General features: G+C 41.2%; 1 protein-coding gene across 1 annotated transcript in view; it reads left to right on the top strand.

Moving 5' to 3' along the window:
- Window positions 1-23920, top strand: part of LOC148030455 (uncharacterized) — a 44472-nt gene extending 20552 nt beyond the window's left edge. Inside the window, exons 10-12 of the mRNA XM_087686778.1 lie at window positions 22564-22642; window positions 22811-22951; window positions 23048-23920. Of these exons, the coding sequence (XP_087542904.1) occupies window positions 22564-22642; window positions 22811-22951; window positions 23048-23338 (511 nt within the window). The 3' untranslated portion in view covers window positions 23339-23920. The remainder of the gene's footprint in view (window positions 1-22563; window positions 22643-22810; window positions 22952-23047) is intronic.
- The last annotated feature ends 378 nt before the right edge of the window (window positions 23921-24298 follow it).

The raw sequence follows: 24298 nt of genomic DNA, 5'->3' as shown, positions 1-24298 counted from the left end.
TTAAATAGTGCCTAGCCTCAATTTTAAATTCCTAACCTCTTTGAGCTTGAAAGCGTCTAAACTTTCCACAAACCTTAGTCCAGGGCATTAAATCACTTAAATCTCTAATCCTCATGACTTCAAAAATCATTTCCGAGGGGAAATTCATTGTCCTTGACTAAGATTTGACTTACGCACCCCATTGGCATTTGTTGAGTGTAACTTTTGCCAATGTCCCCCACTGCCTAGACTAGGTTTAATTGCCACCACGACACATGTTCAACTTAATCTCACATGTGCACCTCACACGTGCACAACTTAAGTGTCCAAAGTATAAAAAGGATAAAGTATAGGAAACTTACATTCACCCCCTCTACATTCAGTAACTTTGAATCTATTATCCTCAAAGCATTTGAAACCATTCTTTAGCCACAACTATGTACGTCATTTTGCAATGGGACCTCTTGAAGCAGAAACTTGAAAGGTCTCTGAGTGTAATGTCCCCCCCCCCCCCCCGGTGATGCTCTAGGATGCCTTGTGAAGGACCTATCGATTATCATGACTCTCTTGAAGAGTAGATGAAACCAGCCTTCCTTCTCAAATAAGGTGGTAATTAACCCGATTAATCAGCAAATTGAGTAAGCAATAAATTCACAAATTTGAAACAAACACTTAACCCTTAGATTGGAGATAGCCAACACCCGGTTGGCCCCAAAAATGGCACCCCTTGCGGTATTTCTTTTAGATTGTGTTCCTTTAAATCTATAGTACACAGAGATGTAGGCTAATCTCTCTACAAATTTGAGTATTTCTGGTTGTCACATATGAGCAGCAGCATCAAGACTCAATTTGCCCATTAATTACGGTGTATAATTGGGTCGAGGACATTTGTATGCGGGCCAATCTAACTGTGCATGAGTGATTCCCTTTAGATTTGCTGTAATTCCTTGAACTCCAGCAATTACTTTGATCATAGGGTTCCCAATTTGTGGGCATGCTTTCCAAGGTGATTGGTAAACCCTAAATTCAACAGAAATTAGGGTTTATGACAGGAAATTCAATAGTATCCTCTTCAGTTCTGTTGAGAAGAACTGAGAACTTGACAGAGGAAAGAGAAGATTCTCTAAAGAGAGAGAAAATGATTGGCCTAAGGTTGGAGATGTTAGCCTGCCATTTTATCTTGTGAGTCTATCATCTCTTGGTTGTGACCCCCATTAGAGTCTGACAGAGACATTGGGGCTCTGATTGTCGTTTCCACTCTATCTAGTGTGATTTTCTTTCTTTAGTTAGCTTTACTTGTTCAGTTCCTCCATCTACCAGGTGCTTGTAAGTTTGGGCAGCCCGTGTAGGCTGTGGTCAGCCCTCAATTGCCACAATTTCCTTGAGGCTGCCATGTCAGCATTTTTTGCTAGAGTTCTACCAAGTGCTTGTAAGTTTGGGCAGCCCGTGTAGGCTGTGATCAGCCCTCAACTGCTGCGATTTCCTTGAGGCTGCCATGTCAGCATTTTTTTCTAGAGTTCATGCAGTCGGCCAGGATTTATTGCAATGGGACTGCATATTTATGCCTATTTTAAGGCAGGTCGGCCAGTTTTTGTGGGTGTTGGGTATATATATAGCTCACTTGGGCAGTAGATAGATTATTCATCTTCTGTCTTTTGCAGATTGCTACTAGCTGCACACGTTGTCTCCGTCTCCTTCACCGACTCTGGTGCTGTTATCATTTCCAGCTTGATCTGGTCCTCTCAGTGATGCTTTGGGCTGTGTGTAGGGATTGATCAGTCCATCATTGTATTCAGCATTCTTTCTAGATCCAGTGCAGATTTCTCTTTCATTCATGCTGTCTTTTCTCTTCTTTTCTCATTGTGTTCATGTTCCTCTTCCATTGTGCACTCTCACAATAGAACGGCCCAAGCTGTTGTGGCTTGTTGATAGGAGCCACAAAATAGCTGTCATTTGTTGTTGCTAGCCTCCAGAGCAGGTTGCCTGCTGCCCTAGGCTTGTAGGAGCTGCTTTTTATACGATGGGTGCTTTGATTCAGCAAACAAGCAATCTCAGCTGATGGAAAACACAATAGCATACAGTTATTTGTTCTATCAACGAACAGAGGAATGTAAAGATAACTGTAGGTTGTCGGCTGCCTAAGGGGACTTTGATTCGTAAAAAAGTTGCTTCATCTCAATCAACAGAGATAACTTTCATATAATATGCTTAGTGACTCCTTAACTGAATAGAATTAACCATGCTTCTGTAGCATGCCCTTTTCTAGCTTTTTTGCATGTATTCTTATTCCCAAACTACTTTCGCCCTTGGTATAAAAATCCTTTATCTTTGCTGAGTTCAACCAAGAAATTGTTGTGTGCAGTAGAGCTGCTCCCACTTGTTTGGAAACCTTTTGAACAATAGTCACCTGTAGCAAAATTGTCCCCTCTCAGCCTCAGCCAGCCCCCAAATTGCCCAGATAGGCTTGCATGGCAAATATTCTCTCCTTTTGACAAGTGGCAGTCTTTCCAATGCAAGACTCACCCTCGATTGAATTTGCAGCAATTAAAAATTGTGGAAAAAAAAATCCTCGTCCTGCCCACAAAATTGATCACTGCCCATCCACTATTTAATGTGCGAGGCCGTTTGAACTTGAAAGTCTTTCTAACCTTTGATCATTAATCTTACTAGAGATTTATTTATCCCCTAGACAGGTATTGGCAGGTTACTGTTGTACAGGTAGCACTCTCAGGCACATCTATGTATCTCCTATTTATCGGGTCAAGACATCAAGAGGCAGTCTACATGTCATTTCCAGCTTTACTGGGCAGTTGGGCAAGCTGTGCAGGTTGCCATGTAGCAGCCCCACATTAGTGCATAACATTTTATTCATTATTTTATTCAGTGATTACTTTTTGGCAGCATTTGGCTAATTTTAACTGGTCAGCCTGATTATTTTATGTATATTTTTCTAGCCTATTTATAGGCATCCTGCCCTAGTCATTCTTCACTTGTCTTTTTAGTTGGTGAGAGAGATCCGCTCATGAGATAGATTTGATAGCCCGCATATACATTTGTCCTCTTCTCTTGTGTTCATTTTCTTTCAGTCCGTTCATATGCTTATGTATTCACTGCACTTTGGCATGGTATTAGAGCAACGTTGAAGGGTCGATTGATTGTGGGAAGACTTGAACAAGAAATTTCAGCGAAATAAAAGTTTACTTTTTCAGCGTTCGGAGTTCAGATGAATAGGTAAAGCATGGGAAAGGAGCGGGGTTATTGTATTTTGCAGGTTTTTGTTATTCATGGAGGAGAAGTCAGCCTTTTGGAAGAGATTTTGAGTTTTCATCGCCTCTAGTGGTTGAAACATGTTTTGGACAAGGGGAGGAAGCCCTAGCAAGTACTGTTTAAAGAGTTAAGAGGGGGCTGCCCTTCTTTTTGTGCAGGTTATTGAGGTGACAATGTCTTTTGAGATTGATGTGGAGTTTCAGGCTATTATGGACTGTAAGGTCTTTGTGTTACCAGCTCTTCCTTCCAATCAGAAGCTCGATGGGGAGAATTACTACATTTGGCGGGTAATGTTGCTTTAGGCTATTATGGACTATAAGGTCTCTGTGTTACCAGCTCTTCCTTCCAATCAGAAGCTCAATGGGGAGAATTACCACATTTGGCGGGTAATGTTGCTTGCCATCTTGGAGTCCATAGTCGTGATACCTCCAGGGAAAGTTGAGTTGCTCAAGATACAAACACATTGAGATAAATTGAATGATTGCATCCACTCTTTTCTCTTGCTCTCTTACACTCTAGTCGTTATAGCTCACATTGAGCATTTGATCGTTGCTCGAGAGATGTGGCTTGAATTATATCAGCTGTCATGAGGACATGTACTTTTGAAACCTCACTTACCATGTGGATTAATTTTTAATCACATGATTAAGTAAATGTTGTACATGTGAGGTGTAACTGGGGTTAGAGTAAATTTACGAGCCCGGGACGCGAGAAAATCATGGGGTATCAAAGGCAAAAGTTGTGATAAGTTATGTTGCACATGTACCTGGTATTTGGTGTTAATTGTTGGCCTAGGTCATTCATTTGGTCATAAGTGTCAGTTGTGACACTAGAGATGTGGCGTTTAATGGTACTTAATGCTGATCTAATGATCAAAGATGACACGGAGAGACTCGGGAGTGGTGTAGTGATGGGGAGTGTGAGGTTCGAGACACTAAGTGGCTGTTAGTAGCAGTGAGAGTGAGAGTGAGAGTGAGATAGAGCAGCGTAGTGGAGAGAGTGAACACGATTTTTGGGTACAATGATGAGTGTATGACTTTAGGTTTTTAGATAGATATAAATATGAAAGTACAAGTGCTAAGGGTGTGTTCACACCTGAGTACATTAAAAGACATGAGGGCCTTTATTTCCAACAACCTTCCACCTAAAGGCAATGTGTCTTAAGAGGAGAAAATAATAAGCTAAGTCTAGGTATGTACAAAGTTGAAATACATATATCTATTCAACTCCCATCATCTGTTGCGGCAATGAGCAAACCGCTCTGTTGGAAGACCCTTCGTGAGAAGGTCTGCAAGATTATAATCTGTATGCACTTTGACAAGCTCAATGCTCTTGCTGTCAAGTACATCTCTAATGAAGTGGTACTTCACCTGTATGTGCTTTGTCTTTGCATGAAAGACAAGATTCCGTGCTAGCATGATAGCACTCTCGACTGTCACAATGGAGAACAACTAAACTCTGTAATGCCAAGCTCTCCCACTAGACGTGAAAGCCATAAAGCCTCCTTGCATGTCTCAGTGGCAGCCACATACTCTGCCTCTGTAGTAGACAATGCAACATACTTTTGTAGCTTGGAGATCCAAGAGACTGTTCCTCTTGTGAAGGTAAACACATGCCCAGAAGTGGACTTTCTGCAATCCGCATGACTAGCATAGTCTGCATTCGTAAAGCCAATAACAGATGCCTTCTGCTTTCCAAAGTAGATGCACAACTCCATTGTGCCTTTGAGGTATCTCATAATACCTTTCACTGCTTCCCAATGCTTTTTACCAGGGTTTGCCATGTATCTACTAACCACTTCCACTGCAAAGGCAATGTCAGGACGTGTAGCAACCATAGCATACATCAAACTGCCAACAGCTGAAGCATATGGTATGTTGGCCATTTCAGCCTTCTCATCATCAGATGTAGGGCTATCCTCTGCACTGAGTTTTACATATGGAGGCAATGGAACCCGAATTGTTTTTCCCCCCTCCATATTGAAACGTTGCAAAACCTTGGAGATATACTCCTGCTGAGATAGATAGAGTAATCCTTTGGACCTATCTCTGAGTATTCGCATGCCAAGAATGTGATTTGGATCACCAAGATGCTTCATGTCAAAGCTGCCATGAAGACTTTGCTTTAGTGAGTCCAAGGCATGAGTATCCTTGCTAGTAATCAGCCTATCATCAACATATAAAACCAAGATAATCAGGCTGCCATCTGCTGTCTTCTTGGTGTACAAGTAGTGATCCACTTGACTTATATGGAAACCTTGAGACTGCATAAATGTATCAAACTTATGATACCATTCTCTGGGTGCTTGTTTCAGCCCATACAAATTCCTTTTGAGTTTACATACCATCTTCTCTTTCCCCTTTTCCACAAATCCTTCAAACTACTGCATATATATGTCTTCATGCAGATCACCATGTAATAATGCAGTCTTTACATCCATCTGTATGAGCTCCATATCTTCAACTGCAACCAAGCCCAAAATGGTTCTCAATGTAGTCATCTTGCTTTGTACTTTGGTGAGGAATCAGAAGTGACCTTCATCTTGTAAACCCATTTGCATCGAAGTGTTTTTTGCCCCTTAGGCAACTGCATCAAGTCTCAAGTGCCATTTTTTCAAGAGATTCCATCTTTGACAACATGGCTTTATACCATTTCTTGCTGTCCTGTCTCTCCATTGCTTCCTTGAAGCAAGATGGTTCACCACAGTCTGTCAACATGACATAATCAGCCACATTGTTTGCACCAGAAATGAATTCGTCAGGTTGTCTAGTAGCCCTAGACGATTTCCTAACCCAATGATCATTGTTTGCTGGCTGTTGAGCATTTTCATCTAGTAGCCCTAGACGATTTCCTAACCCAATGATCATTGTTTGCTGGCTGTTGAGCATTTTCAGCTTGCTGTCCTAGTATTTCAGCCTGCAAATCAGTATTAACAGCTTGCTGTCTTGGCTGTTCCTGCACATGTAGTGGCTCATTATCATGGGTAATAGTTGGTTGATCACTTCCAGTATTATTTTCTGCATTTATAGGCTCATTTACAGCAGGTATTTGCTGCTGTACAGTGGGCACATTTTAATGTCCAAAAGGTATTTCTTCTCGGAATACAACTCCACGGACCTCCTCAGTCTTTTCTGGCTGTTTATGCATGCGATCTTCTCGGAAGATAACATCATTGCTGCGTACTACTTTCCTTTTCTCGGGATCCCATAATCTATATCCCATTTCACCCTCGTTACCATAATGCATTCATAGGACTTTGACTCAAGTTTGCTGCGTTTTTCTTTACGAATGTGCACAAAAGCCTCGCAGCCAAACATTTTCAGGTGAGCATATGAAGGTGGCTTGCCTGACCACGCTTTTTGGGGAACTTCCCCCCCAAAGACCTGTTTGGTGACCGATTAATCAAGTGTAGGGCTGTCATAACAGCCTGTGCCCAAAAACCACGGGGTAATGCAGCATGAGATATCATCGTATGGACCTTATCTTGCATGGTCTAATTCATACGCTCTGTAACTCCATTTTGGGATGGATTATGAGGGGCAGTGAGCTCCCTCTTTATCCCTTTGCTGTCACAAAATGCCTAAAAGGCCTTGTACACATATTTTCCACCATTGTCAGAGCGAATATACTCAAGTGTCTTATCTATGTGATTTTCAGACAATGCTAAGAAATTTTTAAACTTGTCAAGCACTTCATCCTTGCTATGAATAGGGTAAACCCATACTTTCCGTGTAGCATCATCGACAAAGGTGACAAAATATTTCTTTTCCCCTAAAGATAATCCTGGCATTTGACATACATCAGAATATACTAACTCTAGAGGAGAAGATTTTAGCGAAAGAGACTTTTTATGAGACGTCTGTGCATGTTTACCATAAACACAATGATCACAATGCTCAAAATCAGCATAACGAAGACAAGGCAAGTAATCCAAACGAGAAAGCACTTTCATTCCAGTTTGACTCGTGTTCCAACCAGCCATGCCACAAAGAAACACTTGGCTGCTCGATCACGGCAACAACATGGTCATGCATATTAGATACATGAAGTGGATACAAAGTATCACTCTTGCAACCTTTGGCAATAACCCTAGATCCCTTACAAATCTTCAATTTTCCATCACCAAAGGTGATATAAAAACCATCGTCATCTAGCTGCCTTGTGCTAATTAAGCTCTTCTTGAGTTGAGGTACATGCCGTACATGCTGATGTGTGAAGATAGAGCCATGCTAAAACTGCAACTGCACACTGCCAATACTTGCAATGTCACATGTATAGCTATCCCCAAGATGGACAACACCATGTTGACCCCTTGTATAGGCAGAGAACCACTCACGATGAGGGGTGATATAAAAGGAAGCACCTAAATCGAGAATCCAAGTATGCATGTCATTATCTGTATCTGCAAGTAAAGCATGTGCACCAAAGTGGGAAGAGACAAAGAGTACGTCATTCCCATTGTCACTGTCATGACTGATTACATTCACCTCTTCAATTTTGACATTGCTTTTCTTAAGCTGACTCTCTTTTTTCCCTTCCTTGCTGTGATCTATCTTCTTGCCCTTTCCTTTCTTTTTCTTCCATTTGTAGCAGTCATGTTTAAAGTGGCTCTTCTTGCCACAATGATAGCATTCAACATCTTTGCCATGTGATTTACTGCGTCCTTTGCTATCAGATTTGCCTTTCTGCTGTGATTTTCCTCTAGTATGCAAAGCACTAGAAGACTTACTGGATGCATTGTTATGCTGATTCATTTCTTCCATGAGTAGAGCACTCTTTACATCAGTATACAAAAGAATCGCATTAGAATTGCTCATAGCAGTCCTGAATGTATCCTAGCTCTCTGGAAGAGTGCAAAGCAAGAACGGAGCCTTAAATTCTTCATCAATCAAGAACTTCAAGGCAACCAGCTGGCTGAAAATGGAGTTAAACTCACTCAAGTGAGTAGACATTACTGTACCCTCTTTTATACACAAATCCATAAGCTTTTTCAGCCAATACACTTTACTCACGACACTCTTGTGCAGAATCCAAACCTTCAATGTTAAACAACAAGGCATCAGAAATCAATAGCTTGATGGTTGAGCGTGCAAGCTTGTTTAACTCATTCCAATCATCCTGTTTAATATTTGTGGTTTTGCCCCTTTTGTCTTAATCGGCTTTGCCTTCTTCTTTTGCAACATGATATTGTAGCATTGTTTTTGCCAAACTGCAAAGTGATGTGCTCCTTTAAGTTTCTTTATGTGCATGAGATTACTGCTATTAGTGCTGCTAGCCATGATTTTCAGCCCAAATGTGACAAAAAAATTCAGCAAATGCAGGCCCAAACTGTCACACAAGTGACCAAGGTACAAACAAGTACCAATTAGCAATAAATGATCACGTAGAAGCAGAAATTTCAGATCTGTAAGTAAATTTTCAGAAGCACCAAACCATGTGCTATAGTATTCCACAACTGATTACAGCTGTTCCAAGGGCAAATGCATCGCATTACATGAGAAATCCCAAATTTTAGCTGTAATTTCTGTTGTAGATGTACCCATGGGCATAAAATTTGACTCTCACGGTCAAAAGCCCCAAAATTTTGTGCTCACATACATTTGCATTGTCTCTGACATGCATAGAATATGCCAATTTTACCAAAATAGAGTAAATTTAACAAAATCCCCAAAAATTTCAAGTGCTAGGTGTCCAAATTGCATGGAATTAAACCCGTATGTACATAAATGACCAAATGGCGCACAATTTTTTCCCAAACTGCAAAAGCCCCAAATTGCACGGGATCCAATGTGCATCAATGTCGAGAAATTGGGTAAGTTTCAGCCCAATTTTTTGCATATACATGAAAAGCCCCAAGTGTCGGAGGCAAAATGTCACAAATTCCTGCAATTTTTGAGATAGATATCACTGTTGTGTCTTGCTCGTACCAAATCTGGAAAAATCCCCAAATTTCTCAGGTCCGGTGTGCACAAATTTAAGTGAAATTGAAAAAAATTCACTAAATGTGAAAAGCCCCAAAATTCCCGTGCAAATGTGCACACGATTTTGCAATTTCTGAGTCAAATTATCCAATTTTGCGTTAAGGTCCCCAAATCCGGAAAAAACCCTAATTTTCCAAGAGCAAATGTACACAGATTTCTATTTTGTGTTTATACACACGAACGTCTAGTAGGGAAAGTGAAGAAAACCCCTTCTTTTTTTTGATATCAGAAAAAAAAAAAAAAAAAACGTTGACGACGATCCGCCTTTGGTTATGGATGATCTGTCCTGTCGAGCATGTCATAGCTTGTCTTGTCGGATCGCCAATCACAGCCCGTCCCGTTTATCGCCCTGGTCCTTCGTCGCTTGCCGTTCGTCGCCTGCTCGTCTCGTTCGTCGCCATGGTCCTTGGTCGGTTATAGTTCGTCGCCTGCCCCATCGCTAGCTCGTCAATTGCCTTCGTCAGGCACTCGACTGATAACTCCAACGATCAAGACACTTAGTGGCTGTTATCAGCAGTGAGAGTGAGAGTGAGAGTGAGAGAGAGCAGAGTAGTGGAGAGAGTGAACACGATTTTTGGGTATAATGACAAGTGTACCACTTTAGGTTTATATATTTTTACACACACACACACACACACACACACACACACACACACACACACACACATATATATATATATATATATACAAGTGCTAAGGGTGTGTTCACACCTGAGCACATTAAAAGGCACGAGGGCCTTTATTCCCAACAAGTGGAAGATGCCTAGCCAATTTGATTATTGGCCAGTTAGATTTTTTTTTGGGCACCAGTATAATTATTAGATTAAATTTTAATAATTAAATGTTGAAAATTAATATTTAATGATGGATAATGTTGGGAAAACCATTTGGGAAGGCTGCCACTTGGCAAACTTGCCCATACAAGCTGGTAAAAGGCTGAAAAAGAGGAAAAACGAGATCATTTCTTGCTGTAGCAAATATGGGAGAGTTGTGAGTAGCCATGGCCAGCTTATTTTTAGCCATTGCAGCCAGCCACGAGTGAGTTTTGAGGAGGCGATTGCAAATTCGGACCCTCCATAGCTGGGTGATTGCATCCAGGTACAAGGTGACAGCTGATCTGGATGTCTCAGCTGTAGGCGACAACATTTAATGCTGTTGTGGCAGGGCAACAGCTGCATTTGACTGATTTTCAGTTATTCTTCACGACAGAATTCTGAATTTTCTCTCTCTACAGCTTTCTCTCTCATCTCCCAGCCATTTCATAGCCTTGCTCTAAAGATCTCAGCATTTGGACCCTTGGAGGCTGAGAAATTGCAAATTTCTCTGTTGTAAATCCTAATTTATAGCAAAAATTAGGGTTTAGTAGCAACCTCGAGTGTGCCAATAATTGGAAGCTCCAAGACTTGGATTTTTCAAGGCTGAAGGTGAATTTCAGCTAAATTTAGGTGGAGGACTAGCCAGCCATTGAATTTGGGGCATTTGCATCGTCTATGAAGTGGGTGAAGGCCAATTAAGTGCCCAAATCAATGGGCAAATCAGATTGAAGACTTGCTCGTCACTTTGGATAGCAAGGGGAGTTTGGATTGTGAAGGGAATTGGGAGAATCCCATTGTAAATCAACTTCTTCTTCAATAAATCTAAACAAATACCGAAAGAGGTGCCAATTTTGGGGCAAATCGGGTGTGCATTGTCCAAGATCACTAGGTAAATTTGTATTTTCAAATTTGCATTTATTGTTTGCTGCTGTAATTAAGTTAAGGATTTACCGCCCATCCATGGAAGGAAGGTTGGTTTCATCCGTTATACAATTGGATGTCCGTTATGAAATGGGTATCTTTGGAGGTACAGATGCGAATGTTGAACCTGTCCAAGTCCACTTCCATGGGGGAGCATGTTAATAAGCTTCGCAATTGCATATGTAGATTTAGGGCTTTCTATTCTGTCTCGATTGCTTTATGGTGGACATATACTCTTAAGTGGGAGGAGTTGGTTCCGATGGTCATGGACCCAGAAGAACAATTCAAAGGTCAGAACGCTCCCAAGTTAGAGGTGTTGACAGGATGGCTTTCCAATAGAAGGGAAGAACAACAATAAGAAGAAGAAGGATGAGAAGACCAAGCAAGATAACGCCAAGGAGTCAACTTGTCACATTTGTGGCAAGACAGGTCATTGGAAGGAGGATTGCCCTAACAAAAGGATAAGGACATCAAGGAGAAAACTACGAAGCTCTCAAAAGTGGTGGCTACTCCTTCATTGGCCGCCTTCCTTCTCTTGAAGGTGATTGAGGATGCTCCTCTAACACTCTCTGATGCAACGATGTTGGCCCCCCAACCTCGTGAGTGGATTGTGGATAGTGTGGCTTCTTGCCACAAGAATCCTTCAGATGATATTGCTTGTATGCATTTGATACATGGGCAAATTCTCATAGATGACAGCTTGTTAGTCCCTATCAAAGGCAAAGGTGATATGCAACTTATTCCCGATGGGCAAGGTGGTGCCCACGCATTAGAAGTTATGTATGTGTTGAGTTTGGGTTATCTTCTTCTTTCAGTGAGCAAGATTTGTGCTTTTGGTCTTATGGTCGAGTTTGATAAGGACTCTTTTCGAGTTCTTGATGGAGCTTCTCGACGGGTTCTTTGTGCAAATCACAAGGAGTGTTAGCAGTCATGTTTGTAATGCACTGTTATCTCTTGCTTATGAACCTTAGTTTGAGTCAGATGGGGACATTAGGAGCTTTGACATGTTTGTCATGTGCTTTGACGTAGGAGGTAGCTCATTTTAGAGTTTGCATTTCTTTTTTTAGTTGGTGTTTGGCACTTGTGCAGCCCTAGATGGCTGCAAGCTGTGCCACATCAGCAATCACCAGCATTTATTACTGCCACATCAGCAGGAGTTGTTGCTAATAGCTTGTGATGCCATGTCAGTATTTTATGCAGGTTGGACAGCATTTATGGCCTTACGTGTTGCTGGTCAGCTAGTTTCCAGCATATTAGGCTATTTGTAGCTGTGCCCAGTTGGCTGGTCATTCGTTCACTTTTTGACACATAGGTGCTTTGTCAAGTGGCTGCAGTCTTCTCTGTCTCTATCGTGGACAGCAGGATGTATACTCTCTATCTCTGTCGTTGTCATTGTCACTGTCTCTATCGCTGTCGAAGTGTTGTTATCATTATTAAGCTTGATCTGGTGCCCTCATTGATGCCTTGGGCTGCATGTAGGGACTGACCAATCCTCATTGTATTCAGCCTTCTTCTTTGTTCAGTGTAGATCATTTTTCTCTTTCTGCTCTCTTCTTCTCTCTTTTTCTCTCTGTGAGTGGGCTGAAATGCAAGGCAAGAGAGCACAAGGACAGACAGGTTTCAGACGAGGATATACCACACTGGACCATATTCCCACACTTAGAGCCATTATTGAGGAGGGTTGAACCCGAGACAAGAGGATCTATTGTTGCTTTGTAGACTTTTGCAAAGCTTTTGATACAATGCCTTGTACATGCATCATGGAGAGATTGCAGGACATTAGAGTACCAGAGGGTATACGATGGGGTGTCTATGCATTATATGAGGCAGTGATAGGTCATGTACGAGCACCTAGGGGGCTATTAGAGAGGATTGACAGTACCATAGGATTGAAACAAGGATGTCCACTTTCACCCACATTGTTTGGTCTATATATAGATGAAGTGTGTGATTACATAGACCGAGGAGGAGGAGTTGGAGCTAGCGTGGCAGGGGTGTTGATACCGATATTACTGTATGCAGATGATATTGTTCTCATTTCAGATTCCCCGGAGGGATTGCAGCGCCATCTAGATGCTTTCCACATCTTCTGTAGAGATAAAGACCTCGTAGTCAACCTTGGGAAAACCAAAACCATGGTTTTCAATACTTCAACATCATGGGTTACTAGATCTATGTACCAGTTCACATTTGGGGGAGACATACTGGAGCATGTGAGGAAATATGTCTATTTGGGAGTCACCTTCTCTAGCCCTCGTTTTTCGTTGAGAGGGGCATTAGAGACACGTCTGGCACGTGGATACGCAACACTAGGGGCATTCGAGAGTCAATGTGCTCACATACAGTTCCAAGAGCCCTGCACCAAACTCTGGTTGTTTGACACCCTAGTCACACCTACATTACTATATGGAGCAGAGGTATGGGGTTGCAACTTATACCACATGCGTCTTAGCCCACTCACTGATCAGATTGGAGTAGAGAGGGATTATTATGATGGTTGGGATAGCATGGAAATGCCATTGATCATGATGATAGCACGTATGATTAGGAGTATGCCCTCCACCCCACATCCCATTGTCAGACCAGAGCTAGGGGCAGCACCTACAGTTACGGAGGCACTCTTCAGGGCAGTGACCTTTTGGCACAAACTATGGGAACGTCCACGCTATAGATACTCTAGATTGGCACTAACCTCATCTAGACAACTAGCAGCAGGAGGCGAGAAGAATTGCTGGTTTTCATAGATGACTATTTAGATGAGCCTACATGGTTTGGATATTGACTATCTTCCACCTTTGGATTATGGCCTTGACTGCCCTACACTTTCTCTCAGCCGATCAGAGTTGAATCAGGTGATCAGAGCTGATATCTTGAGGATTGAGATAGCAAGGACATGGATCCATCCACCACTTCCTCTAGGATTGAGGATGGAGTTCTACAAGAGTCATTTCTTGTGTCTCTCTGATGGTGGTTTCACTATTCGGCCAGCATATATGGACACCCATCTCTCCCATAGTGTACGGGTTGCTATTGGACAGATTTGCACCTCCTCACATAGGCTTCAGATGGAGACAGACAAATGGACAAATACCCTAGTAGAGGATAGGACTTGCCAGCTTTGCGGTCAAGACCCTGAGACAGAGGAGCACTACATATGCAGATGAAGAGTATACTATGATTTACGAGGACGGTACCATTGCCTCTTCTGTGATGGGTTTGGACTCCTTTGTTGCATCATGGAGTACAAGGACCAGAGATGCCTAGGTCTCTTCCTCCTGGAGTTCAAGAGGGGCCGAACTACACTACTGCGAGATAGGAGGTCAGCTCACCCAGAGGGACACACATAGAGAGCAGTGACAGACTTGTTCTACAGAGCCAATCCTACTGACACTACCAGCCTAGCAGAGACAAAACCACCTTGCCAGACACCTTACAAGCCACACCGTGGCACATTGGATAGAGCCATAGCGCGACGAGCCCGTCCACCAGGACCACGTCTGAGGAGGCCACACCACAGTCGGATTAGAGCCATTATCATGAGACACCGCAGACTCACCACTAGGTATATCAGTGAAGCAGCTAGGGACCGCATCATAGCTGAGATCATGTGCAAATCTTGAGATAAGCTATAGCCCATAGTCCCCACCACACTTTTGTACATGGTTCTATCAGATTTGGTTCTCCTTTCCTTTTCTTTCCTTTTCTTTTCTATCGATGGAACAAGACTATACATGGTTCAACCCTAGTATAGTCCCATCGTATAGTTATTTTCAGTATTGTTTCATAAACCACCCACTTATTTGTAATGTTATCTTTTTCTTACTGGTGGGATGACATTAGACATGGATGTACTTTAGATTTTGTCTCATAGGCCACATTGACCTTATGTAGATATTAATATATCTTTCTTTCTTTCTATGTTCGTGATTCTCTTCTATTGCGCACTCTCAAAGAATGGAATCTACAAGATGTGGATGCCATCTACCTTTACTTCTCTTCTTCTTTCTTCTCAAACTTAGATTGAACTATGGCATACTTGGTTTGGCCACCTAAACTACGAGTACCTTCGGAAGGCAACTTGTGGTTAGCTTGTGCATGGATTGCCAAAGATTGGGCCCTGGGGTGAGCCACCCACCATGTGTATCTTGCATTCTTGGCGAGCAACATAGAGATGTGATTCCTAGCAACGCTTCACTTAGGGCTAAGCAGTCCTTGGAGCTTGTTTCAATGGACTCATGTGGACCGATGCTACCGAAGTCCCTTAAGGGAGTTTATACTTTATGCTAATTGTTGATGATTTTAGTAGAATGACTTGAGCATATTTCTTGAAGCTGAAGTTTAAAGCTTTCTCACACTTTAAGGATTGGTTGATCTTCAAGGAGAATAGGTCTGGTAGAAAACTCAAGGCCTTGCATTCCGACAAAGGAGGAGAGTTTGTCTCTAATGAGCTAGCCAGGTTTTGTGTAGATCGTTTGTTAGAAGTATAGCATGAGAACCCTATGTAAGAAAGGGTGCATGAAGGAAGGTGAGGTGTGAATGGACGAGAGGACAGGCAAAACCCTAAACCTAGCTTCCAATGGCTATATAAACAGTCCTAGGGGTCACTCTCATTGTAGAAGAGAGAGTGCATGAGTTGTATTCATGAGCAACTGAATAAGCAAGATCTTCTTTGTGAGCTCTCTTCACCCTCTTGTACACTCCTCCATGTTGCAACTTTGATATTTCAACATGGTATGAGAGCCATCTTTGATCCATTAAGCTTCCCTTAATCCTATCTTAGTTGAGTGCACAAGAAAGGGTCATTCTTTTTCTTAACCTCTCAACCTCTATAGCCGGATCTAGACTAGCAATCAGTGGAGGACCTGGTAAGGGAAAAGGAAGGCATATTAGCTTCCAATTTCTTCTGATGATTTCTTTCCAACCTCAGGGCATAGGTGCTCATCACTTCAAACCGTTTTATTGGCCATTCAGAAGAGTAGCATTGGCGTTTTTCCCAAATCGACTCAAGTTTCTACAGTGATGGATTTTGTAAGCTGATGCGGCTTGTAGAAGGCGCAATCCCCTTGGCTACCATAGGGCATTTGTAGCCCCCCAAGTGGGTTATCTCCACCTAAAAGGGTTTTGAAAAATTCCCTTACTATTGGCTATACACAGTGAAACCCTAATTGTAAGTTTGGTTGGCAACCATAGCTAGAAAGCTTCAAGCTTTCTCATTTCAACTTTAATCATCTTGGAAGTCACTAACAATGATTCTAATAATCTTGGAAGTCATAGCTAGAAAGCTTCAAGCTTTCTCATTTCAACTTTAATAATCTTGGAAGTCACTAATAGTGATTCTAATTATTGATTAATCTTCTTTGGAGTTTATCGTAGATCTCAAAGCTCCATCTTAAGGTTGGACACACTTGGTGGACATCATTAAGTCGATCAAAAGACCAACATTTCACACCTCAAGTGAGGCATAAACTGTGAGATGAGTGCTTGTAAGCACTAATGCTACATTTCTCAGTCATTGCTTGCTGATTATAATAAGAAATTTAAATGTTAAGTCTGAGATATGAATGCCATTTAGCATTTTACCGCAGTCATTAAGTGCTCCTCTCATTAAGTGACATTGTAACGCCATGTGTAAAACTATAGACACATAGACCATTTTCCTCTCAAATTGTTATCTTGCTGATTTTTTAATCAGTTTTTTAAATCACTTTTCAGCTTGTTACTCATTTGGTTTAAACATCATTTCATTTACTTTCACTCTTATTGTTCGCCTTGTAAAGGATTAGACATTTTCATTGCCTTTGAAACCTCGCTTAACATGTGGATTATTTTTTAATCACATGGTTAAGTAAATGTTGCACATGTGAGGTGTAACTGGGATTAGAGTAAATTTATGAGCTTGAGACTCGAGAAAATCATAGGATGTTAAAGGCAAAAGTTGCTATAAGTTATACTACACATGTACTTGGTGGTATTTGGTGCCAGTTGTTGGCTTAGATCATTCATTTGACCATAAGTGTAAGTTGGTGATACTAGAGAAGTGGTGTTTAATGGTACCTAACGCCAATTTGATGGCCAAAGATGACATAGACACACTTGACAATGGAAATTTCCTAGCCAATTTAATTATTGACCAGTCAAATTATTTTTCAAGGCATTGAAATAATTATTAGATTAATTTTCAATATTTAAAGATTGAAAATTAATATTTAATCATAGATAACGCTGGAAAAACCATTTGAGAAGGTTGCCACTTGTCAAAAATACCCATGCAAGATTGGAAAACGTCTTTAGAGGTTGGAGAGAGGCATTTTAGTACATTCAGAATGCAAGAGAGAGGGAGGAGATACTTCTGGTCTGATTTGCAGCCATTGGAGGACCTTCTAAGGCAGCCAAGGGCAATAGAAGACCAATCGATAGCAGGTGACAGCATCTATAGTCCTGTTGAGATAGGGCAGTAGCAGTAAATGACAGATTTTCTCAAGTTCTTTGCATCTACAAGCTATTGAGATAGAGTAGCAGGAGTAGATGACAGTTTTTCTTCAGTTCTTCTCGAAGAATTTCTAGATTTCTCTCTCCTCGGCATTCTCTCTCACCTCCTAGCCTTTCTACAGCCTTGCTTTGAAGATTACAGCATTGAGATCACCAAAGGCTGAGAAATTTCAGATTTCTTTGTTGTAAACCCTAATATGTAGCAGAAATTAGGGTTTAGCAGCAACCTTGAGAAGTGTGGCAGAAATTGGAAGCTCCAAGACTTGGATTCAATAGGGTTGAAGCTGTTTTCAGTCAAATTCAAGTGGAGGGACTAGTAAATCAATGAATTATGGGGCATTTTTCATCTCCATCAAAGCAGATGAAGGCCACTTGATTGCTTGCATCAAGGGTCAAATCAGATTGAAGACTTACTGGTCATTTTGGACAGCAAGGGGAGTTGGAAAACCGAAAGGGATTGAGAGAATCCCATTGTACATCAACTTCTTTTTTAATTAAGTTAAATAAATACTGAAAGGGGGGTCGATTTTGGAGCCAACAGGGTGTCCATTGTCCAAGATTATAAGTTAATTTGCATTTCTTAGTTTTCTAATAAATGTTATTGTTGTAACTAAGTTGTAATTAGGGAATTACCACCCATCCACAGAAAGAAGGTTGGTTTCATAAAACCTCAAATCTGCGAGTTTGATGGGAGAGACTTTCACCCATGGCAGGTATTAGTGAAATATAAAATGATGGAGAGAGATTATTGGCCCTGCATCGAAGGGACCAAGGCCATTGACCCATCCTATAGATGTGGAAGATGATGAAAGAGCCTAAGTTATATGTTGCACTGGGATGAATCCTTAATCCACCACATTGATCAACTTGCAATTGCAAAGGAGAAGTGGGATGAGCTCGAGAAATTTTATGGTGCAAGAGGAAAGAACTACAAAATCTTCCTCAAAATAGAGTTCTTCAGCTTGAAATACAAGCAAGGAGAAGACTTTGGAAAGTTCATTTCCCACATGAAGGAACTAATGGACCAACCTGCTTTAGTCCAAGCTCGAGTTGCTAAAGAAGATGTCATTGCAATACTTTAAAAAGTTGTACAGAAAGTCTTTCCAACTTTTATAACTACTCTAACAAATGTACCAAATCCTACACTTAAAGGTGTCATTTAGTCCTATTTGGATGAGGAGAAAAGAAATCAAAAGGAAGATAGCACTACCTTAGCATCTACCTCAACAACCCGTGATTAACTCTTAGTTCATATCGTTTCTACTAAATGTTCATTTTGCAATAAAAAGAGACATATTGTAAGCATTTGCTACAAAAAATATCCAAGCAAGATGAAGTGCAACAAATGTAAGCAAACATGATATGAAAATTAGGGTTTTTGCACTTTTTAGGGTTTGCGAAAAATTGCTGGCAAGGTTGAGAGTATGGTGGGTAGAGGTGAGAAAATAAGGGGCAGAGCTGAAAATAGTAGTAGCTCCTCCAAAACAGTAGCTCCTCGAGTTGCGTATTGGATTGTGTGTAGGTTGCAAACAATAGCAGCTCATTCTTTTTTTCCTTGGACAGAGAGCTGGTTGACAGTAACAAGACCTTAAGCGAGCGGCACCAGCAGCTGACAGTGGCTGAGCTGAATCCGTGTATAGAACTTGCTTTGATACCAAATATTGGAAAATGACAGCCAGCTATGGAGGAGAGTAAAGAGAGACAATGTGAGTGTGCTGAAGCAAAAGAGTAGAGTGTACTTGCTGAATTGAAAGAATGAGAATGAAAGGTACAAGATAGGTCTAAGATAGACCTAGTTCTAACCCTAAGAGTGGTGACACAACTTATAACTTTAGTTGGGTTCACACTAAGAATTGAAAAAGAACTAAGGACTAAAACATTGGGCATTGCCCATAGAATTGTCAAATTCTAACTACTACTAATAAGGTTTTCTAGAACCTGAGATTGAAAGTCCTTTTGCTTGCAAGTCATAAGTTTTTAGGGCCAAGCAACTAAAAGAAATCGATCATCTTTCTATAATCGGTTGTTGGCTATACAATAAGAATGGTGTCATGATGTAATGGTTGGTGAAGGAGAATAGGAGACTTTGTAATTATATTAAGAGCTTTAGGCATGATGCCACAACAACTCTCATTGTCATTTTGCATTGCTCTTTAGTGGCTTGAGCTCTCTTGCCTTGTAGTAATTGGATTGGTTGTTCATACTAGAACACAACATTATTGCGTTGGATATGCTCAAGCTCTCAAGTTTATAGTAAACTGTGACACAATATATTTTGTTGATTTCTTTGTTTTGAGGGGAGAAAGGTTATTTGAGAAATTTAGTCAATAGGTGGGCCGAAAGAAAGAACATTTTTAGGGAGTGAGAAAAAGAATATGAGAGAGAGAGAGAGAGAGAGAGAGAGAGAGAGAGAGAGAGAGAGAGAGAGAGAGCCCAAAAAAAATGGATGTAGCTTGGTGGGTTAAGTCGGATGCATGGTCATTTAAAATAGGAATGAGAAAGAATGGAGATTTAAACCTAGGATAGTTGGTCGATAAAAGAAGTGGCTTACCACTAAGGTAGCCACTTGATTTGGAAAGAGAGAGAGAGAGAGAAACATTTTGCATAACATCTTGAATGTCCAAATGGGGATAATACACACTACACCAATTGGGAAGTGGTGATGATTCAATCGGATTTGGAAAAGGCATTCAACAATCTAGAATGTTCATTTTTGGTACAACTTATGTAAAAGATGGGATTCGTCCCTAGAATGTGTCGTTTGATTGATACTATTAGCTTAGATTCTTCTTCCAAAGTTTCACTTAACTGTGGTGTTACGAAACCTTTTGCTCTTTGGTGATCTGTCAGACAAGGCTGCCCTTTGAGCCCTTTGTTCTTCGCTCTGGCCACATCTTGCTGATGTTGTCACCCTTGGCTGCAAATGGTGATGTAGTTGGCCCCCTTTCCTTCAGAAGAACAGTTAGTTGGTCAAGCTTGGGCCAATTACACCTTGATGTTTTTGAAGGTTGATGGCGATAATATTCGTAAACAAATGGAAATGTGGGACTTGTTTGCACTTGCTTTAGGGCTCCACATTAATATCTCCAAGTCTGCTCTTGTCAGCTGTACAGAATGAGATCTTCAGGCCTTGGATTGGCAAGGAGAGGGGGTGACTAAGGGCACAATTTTCGGGCATTTGGGCTATACGTTGGGGTAAATAGTTTGACTAAGAAGTTATTTGAGTGGATTTCTACACCTGTTGCAAACACGTTTAGTGTATTGGAAATTGCAAGCATGGCCTTTCCATGTGCACTTGAAAGTGGCTATTCAATTCATGCATTGGAAGAAGGATTTTGTGCAATTGGGAATCTCTTGGATCTCCTGGAGTCATGTTTATACTCTGAAAGGAATTGGTGGAGGAGCTGTTTTAGATGTGGAGACACACATGATTGCCCTTCAGTGGTTTTTGTTTCAGGATTTATGTGCTGGACAGCAGCCCTAGTTTTCCATAGTCTAGTTCTTCCTTGAACAACAAGGCATCTTGCATGGAAACACTAGAATTCAAGCTTCATGGTGGCATGTGATTGATGCTGAGGAGGCTCTTTGCCTCAAATCTTCTATGCTCTTGACTCATTTGGTCCATGCTTGGAGAATGCTATTTGTGAAGTCTTCTTGGCTGGCTCTGAAGGCAAGTGGTCTCTAAAAGGGTAAGGCTTGGTGGAAATTTGTCATGATGGTGGGCTGACTCAATAAAATTGTGTTCAAATACAAAGTCTTTATCTGGAGAACACTGGTTGGAGGTCTTCCCCTTGCTTCTACACTCAAAACACCGTATTTCAAATGGTTGTTGCTTGTTTTGTATGACAAGCGCAGAAATGACTCGTCATCTGTTTCTTTCTTGTCCAGTGGTGATAAAGATTTGGTCTCTTTTGTCTGCTGCTTTGGTCTTGAGTGGCTGGGTCCTCCATGCTTCCTAAGGATTGGGCCTTTGGAAACCCCAAATTGCCAAACTCTGTGGAGCTACATGTGAAGGTTGTTTTCCACTTTCTACACTACTGGGGTTGTTGGCACACATGGACTGCCTGGAACACCTTCATTATTGATTCTGCTTTTGAAATACATAGATATGTTGCCCGTCTTGAGTGTTCTCCCTAGGCGTGAGCCGCTTCCTTGGCGCACAGCAGTTTTTTCGGTCTCCCTGTCAGTCATATAGACTGTTTGTAATTGTTTCTTCGGTCTCCTTGTGAGTCATATAGACTGCTTGTGATTTTTACTGTACATCTGAACTAATGCAATTACTGAGAGAGAGAGAGAGAGAGGTGGGGTCGAAGAAAAAGTAGTAGAGGACGATGGGGAAGGAGGAAAAGAACAAGATGATGGCCAAGAGAAGGGAGGAAAAGAGTAAGAGGTTGGTGGAATAGAAGTGAAAAGGATTAGAAGGCTTGCAAGGAGAATAATGAAAATAAACGGCTAAGTGCATTGATCTTTAAACTTGTAGCTAGGCTAAGTTGAGATGTTGCAGGATTCTATCTGAATTTGCAGCTATAAATGTGGTTTAAGTGATGTGTCCAAGGGCAGGAAATTATGTATCTGAAGGAGAAAAGAGTGTTCTCTGGGCATTTCTGCAAAAATTTGCTTCTTGTAAAATTGCATCTTTTAGAAACAAGCAGCTTTCAATTTGGTGCAAGTTTTAAAAGTAGAGAGGAAGATCCTGCGAACTTGCAACAATCTCTGCATTTTGTCAAGATGGTACAATGCACATTTCAAGATAGTGAATTCAAGTTTCAGTTTCATTATTTTCTGGCATTTTGGTTTGTGTGCTGTGCGCTAACTGATTGAGTGTTGCAATGAAAAATTGGGCTCTCCCTTAAGCATGCACATGAATGCTGGGCTTGAACAGTATTTAGTGAGAGACACTCAATCCCAATATAGAGGGGGTTGTTCATGAAATGAGCAGTTAGCTACCCTTAACCTTACTGACACAGTTGCTAGATTGAAACCCACTCTGCTGAGTGGTGCAGTGTCAACTTTGTTTATTGATGAGCTTAAACTTTAGAGAGCAGTATTGATTCAGACATATGCATCTGATATAATGATGTTTTTCTGATGAGTCCTCTACAATTCTGCAGAGGAGTAGATTCTTCATGCTCTGCTAATGAGATCAAGAAGGCATACCGGAAGGCAGCTCTTAAACATCATCCAGACAAGGCAAGTTTGGCTGGCTAATTTGTTTGTTTTCTTCTTCAATTTTCACATTTGATATGGGGGTAGGCTGCATCCTGTACAAAAAGCTAAAATGGACGAGGTTCAGCTTTGAGTTGAGCTTAAAACCTCTGTTGACCTTCATATACAGTGGTCTAACAATATATTCTGCAGGCGGGTCAATTTCTGGTGCGTGGTGAGAATGGAGATGATGGAAACCTCTGGAAGGAAGTGGGAGAAGAGGTGCGCAGGGATGCTGAAAGGTTATTTAAACTGATTGGTGAAGGATATGCTATCCTATCAGACCCAACAAAGGTTTGCCAGCATTTTTTTGTTTTTGGTGGGGGACAGTCAACCCATTTTTATAGTACTATGTGGCTGAAGCTCATTGGATCATCTTCTATCCTGCAGCGGCTTCGATACGATACAGATGAGGAGCATCGTAAGCTAAGGGCAAAGAGTGGATCTAGTTCAGTGTCTAGCACCTCTGAGGGGTATCGTTCCCAGTATGAGAAAACTAGTCGGCGGCAGCGAGAGAGGTGGGATGCATGGAATGGCTATACTCAATATCAGCGTTGGCAGAGTGGGCCAGATGCAGCACAACCAGATACCTATGCTCGGAGGAGCACATATGCTGCAAATGGTTCCAAAACTGGTGGAACTGCAAGTAGAGCTAATGATTACCTTTGGGATGACATATAATGTATGCTACAATCAACAACTCATTCCAACAGTATACTGCTCGCTACAAATTAGTGGTGGAACTGGGAGTTATTGACTCATTTCTACAACTTTCTCTTGGGGTCAATGCAATGTAAGCCAGTGGACCATTAACTCATTGAGTGTTCCTCTTTACCCTCTGGCTTTATCGAGTTTGTGGAGTTGATTGGCATTGGCAGCTAACATTACAATACAAATTAAAGGTAGCGTTGGGACTGTTCAAAGTTGTAAAATGATATTATATGAAAATGTAAACAGAGTTTCATGAACTTTGAGATAAGGAATGCGATGTTTCTTCACTGAAGTGGCTTTGCCACTTTTTATCCAGAGGATAATGCGAATCATACACGTACTCCTCTCAAAGCCTGCTGTCTAGCAGGCTTTACATGTATCCACTTTTGTGTACTGGACATCCAAAAGCACTTGGGCAACATATACCAAGTGATTTTGGTTTTGGAGATTTTTTCTGGCTTGCAAGTAATGCCGGAGGTCAATTTATCTCTGGAGGTTACAGGTTGTCATGTAATTACTACATTCAAATGTGGGGATTGAATTTTTTCTGTTTCCGAGGTCCCATGGTTTTGAATGAACACATTGTAATTTTGTCATTACTTCAAATTCTACAAGTGTTTTGGAGATGTTGAAGGCATTTGAATATCATACTCTGGCTTGTGTGTTTTCTCAAAGTAGGCTTTCAATTATGAAAAATGATGTGTCTTCCTTTTTTACCATTATCAATTTCCTTAATTCTTTCTTTAAGCTGGCTTGGTCACATCTAATCGCTTTAACAGAAACATAATGATTACATTGATAAAGACTTACATACCAAGCCCAAGCTCATCATGTTTATTAGTGAGCTTTTTGCATCAGCAGTTTCCTCAATGCAACTCTCAACAATATTGAACATCCAATAAATCAGTATGGCTTTAAGATATACAATAT

This window comes from Lygodium microphyllum, chromosome 10 (genome assembly GCF_053477565.2).
Source record: "Lygodium microphyllum isolate KBCC chromosome 10, Lygodium_microphyllum_v1.1.10, whole genome shotgun sequence".
Taxonomy (NCBI): domain Eukaryota; kingdom Viridiplantae; phylum Streptophyta; class Polypodiopsida; order Schizaeales; family Lygodiaceae; genus Lygodium; species Lygodium microphyllum.
Note: the sequence above shows the minus strand (reverse complement) of the source record. Positions and strands in the feature narration are given on the sequence as shown.